The sequence below is a fragment of the Hippocampus zosterae genome, chromosome 3 (assembly GCF_025434085.1).
Source record: "Hippocampus zosterae strain Florida chromosome 3, ASM2543408v3, whole genome shotgun sequence".
In the NCBI taxonomy this organism is placed as follows: domain Eukaryota; kingdom Metazoa; phylum Chordata; class Actinopteri; order Syngnathiformes; family Syngnathidae; genus Hippocampus; species Hippocampus zosterae.
Window position 1 is genome coordinate 19,276,788 of NC_067453.1, and position 15,879 is coordinate 19,292,666.

At 41.8% G+C, this 15,879-nt stretch overlaps 2 protein-coding genes across 5 annotated transcripts in view; one reads left to right on the forward strand and one right to left on the reverse strand.

Moving 5' to 3' along the window:
• The window catches only part of ano3 (anoctamin 3), a 39,960-nt gene extending 36,731 nt beyond the window's left edge, over positions 1-3,229 (reverse strand). For all 4 annotated transcript variants that reach the window (XM_052061156.1, XM_052061153.1, XM_052061154.1 and 1 more), the window contains exon 1: positions 3,083-3,229. In XM_052061156.1, coding sequence (XP_051917116.1) covers positions 3,083-3,200 — 118 coding nt within the window. In that variant the 5' untranslated portion in view covers positions 3,201-3,229. The remainder of the gene's footprint in view (positions 1-3,082) is intronic.
• A 7,680-nt stretch (positions 3,230-10,909) lies between these two features.
• svip (small VCP interacting protein) lies at positions 10,910-15,289 on the forward strand. Its single transcript, XM_052061193.1, has 4 exons — positions 10,910-11,299; positions 11,493-11,543; positions 13,418-13,534; positions 14,233-15,289. Exons 1-4 carry the CDS (start codon positions 11,237-11,239, stop codon positions 14,245-14,247), a joined length of 246 nt encoding a protein of 81 aa, XP_051917153.1. The 5' UTR covers positions 10,910-11,236; the 3' UTR covers positions 14,248-15,289.
• The last annotated feature ends 590 nt before the right edge of the window (positions 15,290-15,879 follow it).

Below are 15,879 nucleotides of genomic sequence, written 5' to 3' on the forward strand. Positions count from 1 at the left end.
GGGAGGAGGTCAGGGATTGACACATCGTCTCCTTCTCTTCCTGAATAACGGACTCCGAATGAGCTGCGGGAAAGTCAGCCTGGTGGCAGTTCTTAAGTGAAGCGATAATTACGGGTATTGATCCGTGCATCGATCAAATGCCATCGTCAACTTTTTCACCACACGGATTGACTGAAGTCGGCTTGACCCCCAACAGGCAACTCAAAGACTCATGAAATAATAGTGCAGGCAAAGTGGAATTGCACGTAACACCAGGTGCTCGTGAATCTGATTTTGTTGCGATTACATGTGGTTTTGTTTCCTCGTTTGTCTTTTTTTTTGTCTCCAACTCTTCTTGTCATCCGGGTCCCTTGTGTTAACCAATCAGCTCCCATAACCCGATGTGTCTTGTCCTGAGGTTCCTTGTTTGTCGTCAGTTTGCTTGCATTTACTTTCCTGGTTTCTGTCAGTCTTGGTCGGATCGCTGTTTTGTGTTACTGTCGTGTTTTTTTGTTTTTGTTGCTGTCATGTTGTTTTGTCCTTTTGTGATAGGTTTTTGTTTCTTTGTTCCTTTTATTTATTGCCCTTTTCGGGACTTTGTGTTTTTGATTTAGTTTTTCAAGTGTTCCCATGTAAGTATCTGTGTTTAATATGTTTTGTGCAGTACACCCTGTTTCTCCTCCCTCCCTGCTTTTTTTGTGGGTCCACTATCAGCACGCAACATGACAAAACGATCTGAACAAGACTGACATAAACCAGGGAAATAAAATATGAGCAAACTGACCAGACAAGGAACACGTGGACAAGACACAAAGGGTTGAAGGAGCTGATTGTTAACACAAGGGACCCGGATGACAAGAACAGGTGGAGGCAAAAAAAATGCCTAAGGAAACAAAACTAAATGTAATCCAAACAAAACCAGAATCAGGACACGGGAGGTTCAACATTTTAAAATATCAAATTTTATATGTCAAAAGTACTGGAGGTATCGGTAATCTAGTAGTGATTCAAAGAGTGAATACTTTACTGGTCGTGATATCGGTCTGAAAAAAGGGGGTGGTGAGCTGCCTTGGAAATCCAGACTCATTGCTGTGCCAGTGATTGTGTATGGTCAAAATCTGATCAAGCGCATTTTTGAGACAGGGCAAAACTAAGCAAACAGAGAGCGAAATTAAACAATCAGCTAATAGAGTACAGTATGTGAAGTCAGGAAAAAAAAAGTTGTCTTTTCAAATAAATCCTTCCAGTGCCATCAGCTGCTGGGGTTTTAATCACTCTGTGTTACTGGTTATGTAAAACTGATTTACTGCTGAATTATGTTAAGCAATTGTGTCCATTTTGAATGAGGATGGACTTCCACCGCCGGAAAGTGACCTTGGTCACGAAGCATATGTCACAGTAAATAAACAGATTTGATTGCATGGTTCCTTCTGAACTGGGGCCAAGCCGCGGTGGAGGGCGAGCTTTCCTGACTAACGTTCTTTTAAGAGAAATTGGGGTTGGCTTGCATGGTTAGATTTTGCACATCCCAAGTTTCTGTCATTAACAGAGTGGGACCAACAATTTTGTTGTGTAACTAATTAAAAAGTTCAAAAGACAAGAAACACTTTTCGGTATGATACAGTGCATATTCTGCAGCTACTGCATTCCCGCGTTTTTTTCTGTACATCCCTTGTATTTGACGTCATCTGAATATGCAACTAAATTGGTTACCTTGTACAGTAGAGTATCACACAATGACTGCACCAACACATCCGAAGTTGACTAGCCAGCAGTAACAACGCAGTTACAAATAGAGGCCAGAGCTCTGGCATCTCAAACTATGCGCAAAATGTTCCACAATCGATAGACACACTGCTGCAGGGTAGACCTTCTTGGAAGCTAATTGTTACACATTAGTCACGAGAACGACCGCTTCCGTCCTGTAGTACAGCTGCTAACCGGATATTAAAACCGTTGGTTCAATTTTGGCTTATTTCTCAAAAGGGAAGACAGAGGACACAAGAGTGCATTTTATTTCCATGTGCCGCAGTATGCAGGATATGATGATTGTGATTTACTCTCACACACAAGTGTACATCACTGAAACACTATCCTCTTTGTTTTCTACATGCTTCCCCAAAGTTGAATTGGATCTTTAACTTGTAAGGTCACACGTCCTATCTAAAAGTCAAGCACAAAGACCTCCAGTCACGACCTGAACGGTGGAGCTTGTCAGTGGAACATAAGAACATTTACAATTTGGAGGAGAGGCGGACAGGTGCCATGCCCATGCAAATACCATCTGCTGTCCTCCTCCTCCCACTGTTCAAGACGTAGGGATGGCGACTTGTGGCGGGGAGAATGTTAGGCATTGCCACGCGCCATTTAAACTGGAACCTACCAACATTCCTTGTGCCGGACCGCTTAATAAATAATCAAGCAGCTCTTGTAGGGTCAGACCCGTTTAAAAACGTCAGCTCTTCCTTTCCTGCATGCTCAAATGTAGGTCAGATGACAGCACTGCAGGGAGAACCAGACCTCGGCAAAGCTAAACACTGCCATCCTGAGGACAATCTGGTGACTACAACCTTCGTGTACAAGGGATTGAAAAAAATCTCCGCAGCCATTTTCAAATCCCGGGTTTTTGTGAAATAAAACAGGATAATTGCCATCATCGATTTAACCTAGAACACGTAGATACATTTAATAATTATTTCAAGAAAGGAAAGTAAAAATAAATGGCGGTAATAACGTGGTTGCATTATGTACAATTATAATTGCATCACTAACTGTACTATTTGTGTGGTTTGGAGTCTACACTCATGAAGCTATGAAAAATCTAGTGTGCTGGAAAAAAAATTAATGCCAAACTTCGTTCCTAAGAAATTGACATGTGACCGAGCAGTAGTATAATTACGAGTAGGCTAACGATTAAGCATACTTCGATACATTAAATATAAATAAATAAAGATTTTTTTCTTCAATGTAAAATTATCTCTATTATATATTTTGAATTTATTTGAATCTATTCTTACACAACCTGGCACATTAAAAATGAAACGCCCCAAAAAGCAGGCCTCGGCGAGAAGAACACTGTGCATGTTGAATGGCGCAAACTCACCAGAGGTCTGCTCGCTTTGCGTGTCTCCAGAGTGGGTGTGGACAGGTGAGAAGCTCCAGGAGGCTGACTGGCTGAGGCCTGTAGAAGAGCGGCAGGCCCAGCTGTCCAGCAGGGGCATCCACACGCAACTGTCCTGATGACATGATCCTCCTGCAAGACAGGCGCATGTCATATTGTCTCAAAGCACTTGGGATAAAAATGCAAAATACATGTTGATCCGATCCAGGTGATCAGATCTGCGTCAAGTCTTGATCGTAGTGTACTGCATACCGGAAAGTGCTATGCATCGTACTGAGAGCTGAATATTTTGACGCTTTCAAGCCAAAATATTAGGAGCAAAATCATACAAATGACAGAATAGAAATCTATTCTAATCATTCATTTGAATTACTTCCCTGTGCAAATATGGCATGACAAGTGAGACATTTGCATTCGATACGCGGCTGATGTGCATCGGCTTCATCGGGACCAACAAGAAGTGCCACAGGCTGTGCTTAGTATCCAAACACCGTGACTCACTGATGAATCTCCATGCACAGGTTGGAGTGCAGTCAATATCATGTCACCTTGATGGAGCCCCAGAAGAATAGAGCCAGTGGCCAGACAGCCTGGTGCACATTGTATTGCAACAGTGATTTTTTTGCCCATGATAGCACCAGCAATCATTACCAGCACGGTCTGAAGCTTCAGAAAGGAAGCTGAAAGCATTTTTCCCCCTGAATAAGCATATTTAGTCAACTTCCTGTTGGGCTCGGCTGCCATTCATGAAGATTATTGCACCCACACTGATTGACAAAGTGCAAGTAAACATGCTAAAACATTTGGCAAGTGGTCAAATTAAGAGCGAGGGTGTCTTGATCTGATATGACTGCACTCATGGAGTGAAAAACTGTCATTAAGAATTTCAAAAGGCATGGAGACATTATTAGATCGATACATGAGCAGGTACCTCCTTGATGAACTTCCTGCCTGTAAGATTATTTATTTAAACAAGAGACGGCCCAAGGTCACTACATTCATCTTTTCAAGAAATCAAATAAATAAATAAATACATAAATAAATAGATAAATAATAAAGGCAGAGTTAACAGTTCTCATCTAGTACATAAATATTAGGTAAAGAGAATGCTACCTCAAGGGCATTTTAATTGTAGAGCGTCCATTACATCATGGCCTCTCAGAGCCAGCGCACATCAAAACAGCTCTTTAAACAGCCTGCATTAGTGATTGCTGAAAGCCAAAAACACTTTCCATTAAATAAGAAGACATCTTTGAGCGGGAAAGTGTTGAGCTCATATTAGTGCTTTCCAAATGTAGTCAGATCCCCCTCAATGATTGTATATTTAGATTGCGAAAATCAATGATTCACTTTCTTACCTCAGAAATCTTGACGCAGTAATCCATGATGACAAAGCAATAACTGCATTTTATAAACATTTATTAATTTATTACAAATGAAAGACTTATTCTAAAAATAATATCCAGCCCTGGTGATATAGAGACAAATATTTCAACCAATTAACGTGCAAGATGATTGAATACTTGTGTCCAAAATCTGTTTTTGCTTCATCCTTACAGGCTCCCATGTACACTGTAGATATTTAGAGAAATACAAGCAAAAAGGTGCAAGGCGCGTTTGCCAAGATGGATGGACTGGCATGGCAGAAGGATCGTCCCTGAGATTTGCCAGACAGACCGAAACTTTCTATTCCTCACATCTGCTCAAACCATGTCTAACAGCGACACAGGGTAGACAGCTGGTTTAATGCGCATTTCATGGAAATAAATGGTGAACAATGGCCATCAAACCCTCTGAATCATTGTATAATTGGCCATGATTGAAGTTGGCTGTGACCACTCTCATAGTGGCGCAGCTCTCCCTCCTGAAGATCCACCAGCCTACCTTCATCCGCGAAATGACCAATATTGGCTCTAACCTGCCTCTGCAGTCTGCACGGAATTACACCATGCTCCACGTCATGAAAACTGAGCCTCTTCTTTGGTTTTAAAAGCTAAAAATGTATTTTGCACAGAAAAAAAACCGTGATTCCAAATTTGTCATCTTTAGCTAATTCAGTAGTGAGCAGGGTTACAAAAAAGGTTACAAATGTATCATATATACAGTGTATATACTGTGTGTGTGTATATATTATATATATATATATATATATATATATATATATATATATATATATATATAGCGGCTGAATAGCTCAGTTGGTAAGGCATCGGTTTGGGAGACGGTGGTTCGAATCCCGCTTGGGGCAAAAAATGAGCACGTAACACCATCCAGTGTGGGTCCTTGGGCAAGCTCTTTCACACTAATGCCTACCTCATACAATGATGAGAGACAATAAAATGAATGACATGCCGGCTCAGACGTCGCCCGGCCAAACAAGGTCTGCGTCAGGTGCTGGGGAACCAGTGCACCTTGATGAAAAATGGGCTACTGGAACAAAGCGGAGATGGGCGAATTGCGATAACATGGCTCTCTTGGAATGCTACTACTCAAGCAACCCTAGTCAGAGGGGATACATGCAGAGAATGTGGGCTAAATGGTTACTTCGAAACCCACAGTCACGGTTGACGACGAAACAACTAGTAGCTCAGTGTTCCAACATCCACAAACGGCAACTGCTGTCATAACTTGAGATTGGTGAGGTACAACGCAGGTTCCATGGTGAAGGGCCCCAGGCTGCCAGATCAGAGGAGGAGGTCATACCAGAGATTGGGAGGCCAGCCCAAATGAATGAAATGCTGTGTGAGGCAGCAACTGACCTGAAAGCTAAGATCATGGCGAGAATGAAAGCTGGGCAACCTAGAAACCTGCTATGTGAAGTACCGCCTGAAAGTCTCATGGAAAGTGTGAATGCAGCACTGAGGGCGATCCCTACCGCAACGATCACGGAAACCAATGACCTGATATACGCTTTAGCATCAGTGATCCTTGAGATGCTTGGCTATAAGAGCAACCATGGAAGCCATGAAATACGTTACCCACCATGGAAAAGACGGTTGGTGGCTAAGATCAAGGCGGCTCGGAAAGATGTGAGTCAATTGACGGAGGCCCAGAGAGGTGTGATGAAAAGGCCGATACCCGAGAGGTACATCCAGATGACCATACCTGAAGCACTCGAAACTCACAAACAAAGGCTCCAAGCCTTGTCCAGCCGCCTAAAGCGGTACACGAAAGAGAAGGAGGCCAGACGAATAAACAGGCTGTTCGCAACACAACCTGCGAAAGTGTACGCTCAGTGGCAGGGTCCTAACAACAGAGCTGACCCACCAAGACTGGAAACTGAAAGGCATATGGGAGAAGGAGGTTGCACATAACAGCAGTGCACAATGGCTGGTGACCCTGAGAGAAGAGCACAGCAACCTCCCTGAACAGAACCCAGTTACCATAACAGTGGCAGACATACAGGAAAGAGTCTCCGTAGGACATGGTCCACACCTACTGGCTAAAGAAACTCACAGCACTCCATGAGCACCTAGCAGCACAAATGAACCAGCTGCTGAGGGATGGGACTCACCCAGAATGGCTAACCGAAGGGCGAACAATCCTGATCATGAAGGATCCCTCGAAGGGTGCAGCCCCATACAACTAACGGCCAATAACCTGTCTCTCCACAACATGGAAGCTCATGTCAGGCATCATTGTGGCGAAGATAAGTGGACACATGGATCAATACATGAACGAAGCGCAGAAGGGCATTGGTAGAGATACCAGAGGAGCCAAACATCAGCTCCTGGTTGACAGAACAGTCGCACAAGACTGCAGGTCCCGACGTACGAACCTGTGCACAGCCTGGATTGATTACAAGAAAGCCTATGACTCGATGCCACATACATGGATCACTGAATGCTTGGAGTTATATAAGGTGAACCTAAGAGCCTTCGTTGCGAACTCGATGAGGATGTGGAAAACCACACTTGAAGCCAATGGCAAGCCACTTACCCAAGTGTCCATCAAATGTGATGCGCTCTCCCCACTGCTGTTCTGCATAGGAGTGAACCCCCTAAGCCAAGTAATCACCAAGACACGCTATGGATACCGCCTCAGAAATGGAGCTACGATCATGGATGACATAAAGCTGTATGCTAAGAGTGAAAGGGACATTGACTCCATGATCCACACAACCAGGATCTACAGCAGCGACATCGGGATGTCATTCGGGCTTGAGAAATGTTGTCGGATGGTGACTAAGAGAGGAAAGGTAGTCCGCACTGAAGGGGTCTCACTCCCTGAAGGAACAATAGCAGACATTGAGGACAGCTACAAGTACCTCGGTATACCACAAGCCAATGGCAACCTCGAACTGGCAACAAGGAAAGCGGCTACGGCCAAATACCTCCAGCGAGTGAGGCAAGTCCTAAGAAGCCAGCTCAATGGCAAGAATAAGACCCGGGCAATAAACAGCTATGCCCTGCCAGTGATCAGATACCCTGCAGGAATAATAAGGTGGCCAAAGGAAGAGATTCAGACCACGGACGTTAAGACCCGAAAGCTCCTAACCATGCATGGAGGGTTCCATCCCAAATCCAGCACCCTGAGACTGTACGCAAGCCGAAAGGAAGGAGGCCGGGGACTAATGAGTGTGAGAGCCACTGTCCAGGATGAAACATCCAAGCTCCATGAATACATCAAGGAGAAGGCTCCAACGGATGACGTACTCAGAGAATGCCTCAGACAATGGGGAACAGAAGATCAGGCGCTGGAAGAGGGACCATCATGGGAGGACAAGCCCCTACATGGGATGTACCACCGGACCATAAGTGAAGTGGCCGATCTCAAGAAGTCCTATCAGTGGCTCGAGAGGGCTGGCCTGAAGGACAGCACAGAGGCACTCATCCTGGCTGCTCAGGAGCAGGCCCTGAGCACCAGAGCCATTGAGGCCCAGATATACCACACCAGACAAGACCCAAGGTGTAGGTTGTGCAAAGAGGCACCTGAGACGATCCAACACATAACTGCAGGGTGTAAGATGCTGGCAGGGAAAGCCTACATGGAACGCCATAACCAGGTGGCTAGCATAGTCTACCGAAACATCCGTGCGGAATATGGACTGGAAACCCCAAGGTCAAAATGGGAAACACCTCCGAAGGTGGTGGAGAATGACAGAGCCAAGATCCTGTGGGACTTCCAGATCCAGACTGACAAGATGGTAATGGCGAACCAACCAGATATCATGATCATAGATAAAGGTCAGAGGAAAGCCGTTGTAGTGGATGTAGCGGTCCCAAGTGATGGAAACATCAGAAAGAAGGAACACGAGAAACTGGAGAAATACCAAGGGCTCAGAGAGGAGCTGGAGAGAGCCTGGAAGGTAAAGGTGACAGTCGTGCCTGTGGTGGTCGGAGCACTTGGGGCAGTGACCCCCAAACTAGATGAGTGGTTGCAACAGATCCCGGGAACAACGTCGGACATCTTATTCCAGAAATGTGCAGTGCTGGGAACAGCAAGGATACTGCGCAGAACCCTCAAGCTTCCTGGCCTCTGGTAGAGGACCCGAGCTGAATGAGGGACAGACACCACCCGAGTGGGGGTGAGACGAGGATTTTTTTTTTTATAAATATGATACAGCACTGACAAAAATAACTTTCAGAACATTCCGGGTCACACAATCATAAAAATATATTATAATGCACTCTGATATTGATATTTTAATTCCACTTAAGGCAATAAATGCCCTGTGAAGGGTTAACACAGACTTTGATGATGGCAAACAGTTAAAATGGACTTGAGGCTTCATCGTTACATACAGTATATGTAAACATTGTCCTATTACCAATCAGAGCATGATCAGAGTGTTTACATATTTGTGTACGTATGCCTCAGGACCTGATGATATGCGATGACTAATAGAAGTTGCAGCATGCCTGCGTACGTGCATTCAAAAGCAGCTCATTAAAGTGAATGGCTGTTATGCTCGGTCACACCACTGACATTTATGCAGATAAGATATAATGTGTTCCTCATTAATCTGCAAACATTTAAGTGGAATTATATTTTTAATTCTGTACTACATTTTACTGGGATGACCACATCATCTGCTGTTCAAGAGGATATGGAAACAAACATGCTGACATTGCATGTCGGTTGTATGTTGCGTTCATTCAGAGTTCATGAATAAATCAATACCGAAAGGTCTGGTTTCATCTCTTGTTTTCTGTCCAAAGGTGTGGCAATTTAACAGCATAACTTTAAGGAATGACAAGAATGAATTATGTACTGTACTTAGTGGTGACCAAAAAGTTCACTGTGTCCAGAAAATTCTTTTTAGTGACTGTGGTGAGACCAATTTCTTCTATTATTTAGATATTTAAATTAAGTATAATATGCATGCATCGGTAAAGAAATACCATTGTCGTGAACTTTTAGTATTAGGCGTCCCTGGCCACCACATGAACGACACTGTATGTTTATTTAATATTATGGTTGATGATCATTAATCTGCTTATAATATCACGAACATAGTTTGTTAACCGAGTATATATAACTGCTGCTGCTCATAAAATTGCTGAATAAGCATTCTCAGTTACCTTTTATAGTATTAGAATAATTAACATAACAGACACATTTTAATTGAAAATGGGATGATAGCCAAGAATGCATTGGTTGATATATATAAACTATTTCTATTCTTATTTATAAAATAAAAAAGTGACTTCAGCATTAAAACTATCTTCCAATACATATATGGTCTATGATTACAGATAACGGAAACTCACTTCCTTTCACTGAGAACTATACTGTTTTGAAGAACTTACCTGAGGAGCCATCAACATCCTGAGATACTTTCCCATCCATGTGTCATCAATAGAAATGATCCAGCAGTAACTTTGTGCCTGACATACGTACACCTGTAAGGGCTGCATAATCTCACGAACCTACCATTCCCCCACAGTGCCGCACTTTGAGCTGTAAAATAACCTGGAACGCTGCAGCCAGGATGGAGGGGATTAGTTTGAAGTGTTTGTTGGGTGAAATCGGCTCCAGCATTAAACTGTCAAGCTTGAGACGACTGATTTGATGCAACTGCTTTATGGAGCATCACTCACCCTCTCAAAAAGCATGGATGTCACTCTTCCATCTTTCAACCAATTACAACAAGAGGAGAATATATTTTCAAAAGTGGACTTGGGTTGAATGTGGTGCAATAAATCAACGTTTGTGAAGGTCATAACTTTGTTTCATTAGATTAATGCAATTTTATATGATGGAAGTACCACCCGCAGGTATTTCAGCAGCAAAATATTATGGAATACTGTATGTCATTCAGTTTGATACGGCACATTTTTTAATAAGTTTGTGATATTTGTCTTATGAATATGATATGATCATATTGCATTTATGGTGCCATTCACGGAGGTTTTCAAAAAGCAGTCAATCATAACCTAGGAGTGGCTGAACAGTTGGACTCGATTATTTCTGAGTGCCTGTCGTGCTGACAATTATGTTATTTTCCCACAAGATGGTGCTACTGCATAAGCTATTAAAATGAGCGTTTACGTGATCCCGAGTTGTGTTCAACATCACCTCTTAGGAGAACTAATAAATGCACTAACACAAAGTTGATTACAAATGACCTTGACAACAACAAAAAAATAATTCCTTTGAAAAACAGAGTTGAATTTTGTTTCACAACATATGTTGTTATTGGAAGGGTAGTGTTCGTACGATTTACTGTTCTTGAACATGTCACAGTGCATTTGGTTAGCCTTGCGTTGGACTAAACATAGATGTCTATAGGTTAAACTGTCACCAAAGCTCACTAGAACATTTAATATTTGGCGTTAACAGACTACTTTCCACATGTAGCGGTGTCTGAACAAGAGGTGCGAATAAAATAATACCTGTACTGTACAGTATCTCCACTGGCTGGTTTGCATACGTCACCGACGGGGCTGTGCTTCGCAGTATTAGCTTTTGAGTTTGAATGCTAATGTGAACCGTAGCTAACGTCGACGTCATGCCTCAGCACGTAGCCTGGACAGTCTTTAAGAGTAGAAGCTGCCTCTTACTTCTCTTTTGACCACCAATTTCACAGGGTCGCATTCACAGGGAGTATTAGTCGGCAGTTTTAGCAACAACACAAAGGAGATAGACGCCAAATTCTCATTTTCAACGTTGCCTTTTGCTTAAAAGTGCAGAATGGGGATGTGCTTACCCTGCTTTGGTGGGGCAGTCGACGACGCTATTGACACTCCAGATCCAGTATGTAACCACCCCTGACAAATAACTTTTTTGAAAACAATGTCTGTGCTGATACTCTGGGATAGTAGGCCTTGATGTTACCGATAGATTTTGTTCATGTTGAGCATTACACTGGCATGCTCTGCCTATCGCTCGGGTAACCAAATTTGGGTTTGTTTACTTGTCAAGCTCGGGACTTCTGTCGTGTTTCCAGGAGACGAGGAGGCGACAGTTGGCTGAGGCTGCAGAGAAAAGACAAAAAGAGGTAAAATGTGTGTTTAGAAAAGAAACACTTTCACGCTTTCATACACAGCAGAGACCCCCGCAATAGGAGTAAGTGACCCCACCTTCATGAAGCTGCCATGTGACGTTTCAGTGACAGGTTGTTCTTGGTGCTCTGGGCGCTTTTTGGGTTTTAATCTGCCATCAAGTTTATTTTAATTCACTTTTAGAAGAGAATCCACGTCAATATGTTATCAAATACATTAAGTTAAAAAGCTGAAAACAATAAATATCAGAATCACAGGCTACACCAGTATTATCAAGAACAAGCAACTACGATAAACAAGGACATGACAAATAAGTATCGAAAGAAACAAGGACACGACAAATGGGAAAATTATGATTGCTAAACCAAAATCTACTGAACGAAAAAAAACACTGAAAAACATGTAGGAAGCAATGACAAAACTCTGTAAAAATGTCTAGAAAAGGCACGAGTACTTGAAGTTGCATAATATTCTCAAAAGTACAGACCAAGCTATTTACTGATTTAAAAAATGTGTGTGTGTGCATATATTAGTAAATTAAAGTTGCAATGCTGATTTATTTCTTGAACATCCCTGCAAGGTAAAAATAAATCTCTTCTAAATTTGACACACCGGTGTTGAGAGTAGTTAAACACGCTGCCAAATTTGAGTGATTAAAAAAAAAGCCAAGTATATAAAATGAAATGAACTACTATGACTTGGAAAAATGCATGCTACATTTCGCTACAAAAAAGGCCAACAAATAACTACACGTTTAAACTGCAAATATATATCCGCTTTACATGCTCTGTATCGCTTTTCCTCTGTTGCTTTTCAATGCTGCAACAACGAGGCACTCTAAAGCGGCCACAACAGCTTGAAGCCCCTGTCCACATGCTGGCGGTCAAGTTGGACTTGAAAGAAAAAAATAAAACATCTCCCTCCTGGCGCTTACGCCTTAATGTGATATGCACATACTCACGGCCAACAATGAGGCACTTTAAAGCGGCCATGCCAGCAAAATATGGGAAGGGAAGATGTATTTTAAAATTCCAGAATGTTGTGCTTATAGCAGAACTTTCTATTTAAACTCAGCTGCTAAATTTAGTTTTACAGACAAGTGTGCTGTCTGAAAGGTGCGTGTTGTGATAATAATGGATACCATCATCTTGTGGCACCATCATGTTGTCGAGGAGGCGCAGCCCTTATTTGAGCACACGGTGTTGTTTAGAATAGAGGCCACTAATTTGAGGAAATCTGCAAAAATGTTTGAGAAGGACATTTCTGAACCAATCTTTTTACTGGTAAACAGACATCATGAGTACATTGTGAAAAAGGAATTTGTTTGCAAAGCTCTGCCATGTTTTAAGTCAACTGATACATTTTTTAAAAGGAAGTTATGATGGTCTTTAGTGAGCAATGTTTTACTGTCCAGAGAAGCCACTTGCACACCCGTAAGAGCCACACAAAAGCCGTGAGGTAAGTGGGTACAAACAGGTGACTCAGGATTGTTCCTTACCTCATCTGCCACATCTTCCTTGGTCTCCCTAAGAGAGAAAAAAAGGCTCACTCTGGCACTGTGCAAAATAAAAACTGCTATCCCCACTTCCTACCACAAATAAAAATGCTGGATCCTAACCCACCCATAATGCAGCACCCAGAATGCAGCACATCTTTTGTGTAACATGACTCTGAATGTCATACTTTGCTGGCAGTTCTCCTGTATGGCGTTTTGCTGGTTGTGATGCTCCCTTATTGCTTGATTTTGTTATTGTTGTTGTCGTTTTCAAATGAGCACGCTATTTGGATCCAACCCTAGCACTGTTCATGTATTTCTTACTTTCTCGTTCAAAGCAAAACCTGCAATTTAACATTCCTGCTTCTTTCTCAGACAGCACACAGGGGTGTTAAAAACCCAGAAGCGGTTGAAAGGAAAAGAAAAAAGCAAGAAGAGATTGAGAAACAGAAGATGAGTACATCTGTGTCTGGCAGTGGGGGCGGGTTGAAGGTAAGCCGTTTTGTGCTTTTTTGCGTTGAAGATAGGCAATTTTTTATATGGTCTTTACTTATTGTTTATTTTTAGCCTGTATCTCACTGAGCAGCGAAGGCTTGCTAATGTTGGTAATTTTTTTCCGTCAGGGTTGGTTCAAGCTTGCTCAGACGTTTGCCAGACATTCACAAATAGTTTTAATAGTCGTAAAACTTGTTTTTTTTTAACTTTCAAAATGTAATGACGACAAGAAAAACAGTTTGCAAATGTCTTTGCAAACTTGAATGAACCCTGATGAAAAACACTCACCAACTTTGGCCATACAGTGAAATGTGGACTTAAAAGGCAACTGGCTAATTGAATCATTTTCACATTTCAAACAATCACTCAATGAGTTCACAGCAAGGTGGAGTTTGGCAGATGATGAACAATTCTTCCAAAAATGGTAGCACTGTTGCAGTGTTATGACCCTTCAACATAGGTAATATAAAAATGTTTACGGGCGTGTTTTCTTTATCCTCTGCAAAGAACAACTAATCTTACTGTGGCTTATTGAGTGACTGATTGTCTCCATGGACATATACGTACCCTTATGTCTGTATTATACTGCCCTCAGTTGGCAAAGGCTGGCACACCAGAAGGAGCAGCACATTGTCCACTGAAATGAAGCACTATACTCAAATTAATTATTTTTGTTTGTGTGTGTTGCTCTGTAGTGGCAGGTGGGCTGAAACAGTGCGAGTGCAAAGGTCCAAACCCACAGAGGGATCACTGCGAGATGTTATGAACAGCTATCCACTGCCACAGCTATTGATTTCTGAGATAGTTTGAGTTTGAGACAAATGGCTCAATGTGCTCGATGCTGATCCGTTAGCTTTAATTGGGGCAGGAACACCAAGAGCCGCAGCCCTGTTGCCAAACCAGCTGGACAAGCCCAGCGGGTCTTACTAGTTATAAATTCCATTAACACAATAATCTGAGTATCAATATTCACTATACAACATTGTATATGACTTTTCCAAACATGATTAGACTCTTGACACTGTTTAAACCCATTTTCACAGTTAGAAAATTCTCATTAATGTTTGGTGACTCAGTGCAAATTCGAGTTGCATATCGTCACCTTCTTCAAGTAATGGCCAAAATCATATTTTGACAAATACTTTTTTTGCCTCAAACATCTCATGATGTGGGCCACTTTTGCTAAAATCGGCTATTGAAACAGATCATTCGTTTCTAACTCAGAAATAAAATTAGTTCTAAATATAATCAGAATTTGGTTGTTGTTTTTTTTGTTGAAAAAAAAAATATTTTTGGAAGGTGACAATAGGCAAACAATGCCAGACTTTCAAATGTTGCATCAGGAGTGTGAAATAACCGATTGCGGCTGCATCAAAGATGATGAAATCTAACACTACACTTGCGAATCTTATTTTGAGCACGCTTACACTTTGCCGCAGCCTGCCATGAATTTCACATATGGGAGGCACATGTTTAACCTGCTGATTTTTTTAAGAACTGCTTTGCCATTTGTAAGCTTTTTTTCCCCAAGAACAGTTGTATGTTAGTGTACACTTGAATTATCAGAAAACTGCAATATGAATAGAATATTGCGAAAAAGTGAAGAATTACTAATGAAGGTATTTAACTTTGAGCTACCAGTAAGTGCATTTTCCACAGCTTTGACTTGATCTTTAAACGCTTTCGGCATTTGGTCGCAAAGATAATCAAGCCAATGTAATTTGCTACAATAAAGTTATATTTCTGAATTGACTTTGTGGATTTTGTATGCAGACGTTTCCTGTACATTCAGAATATGAAACAAATTATCAGTGGCATGAGTTGTACAGCGTCATAATTCGATGGGATGCTACTAAGGTCATCTTGGGCTTTCTTTTTGACCGTTTTACTCCCCTCAAAGTTAGACGCTTATTTAAAATTGAACGAGGAAACCTACGCGTATGGGGGCGGGGGCGGGGGGCATATTTTCCAGTTGTTAAATTCGATACGTATTTACTATACTAACTAAACGCTAACTTTGACGTGTGCACCATCGAGGAGCACAAGAACTGTATTTTTTTACCTCTAGGGGGCAGCAAAGCAGAACAAATAAAGACAAGCGAGAGCATCGAAACCCGTTATGATGAAGCTGACCATTCATTTTCCAACTTTTAATTTAGTTTGATTTTTAAAATAACATTAATAGGCGTAGTGTCAACATGATAGGAGCATAAATATTTTTAGACTAAAAATTCAATCCGTTGCTTACTGTGATCTTATTTTCTTAAATAAGCCCTGTGAACACCATAATAAACCAGTTGAGGCTGGGCTTCTTTTTTTGTATTCTGTAAATCAATATTCGC

What these genes read in the sequence shown, in the direction of transcription:
- svip (XM_052061193.1), top strand. Translation starts at nt 11,237, where the DNA reads ATGGGGATGTGCTTACCCTGCTTTGGTGGGGCAGTCGACGACGCTATT. An exon ending in CTATTGACACTCCAGATCCA is followed by an intron (nt 11,300 to 11,492) that starts GTATGTAACCAC and finishes TCGTGTTTCCAG; the next exon opens with GAGACGAGGAGGCGACAGTT. An exon ending in CAGAGAAAAGACAAAAAGAG is followed by an intron (nt 11,544 to 13,417) that starts GTAAAATGTGTG and finishes CTTCTTTCTCAG; the next exon opens with ACAGCACACAGGGGTGTTAA.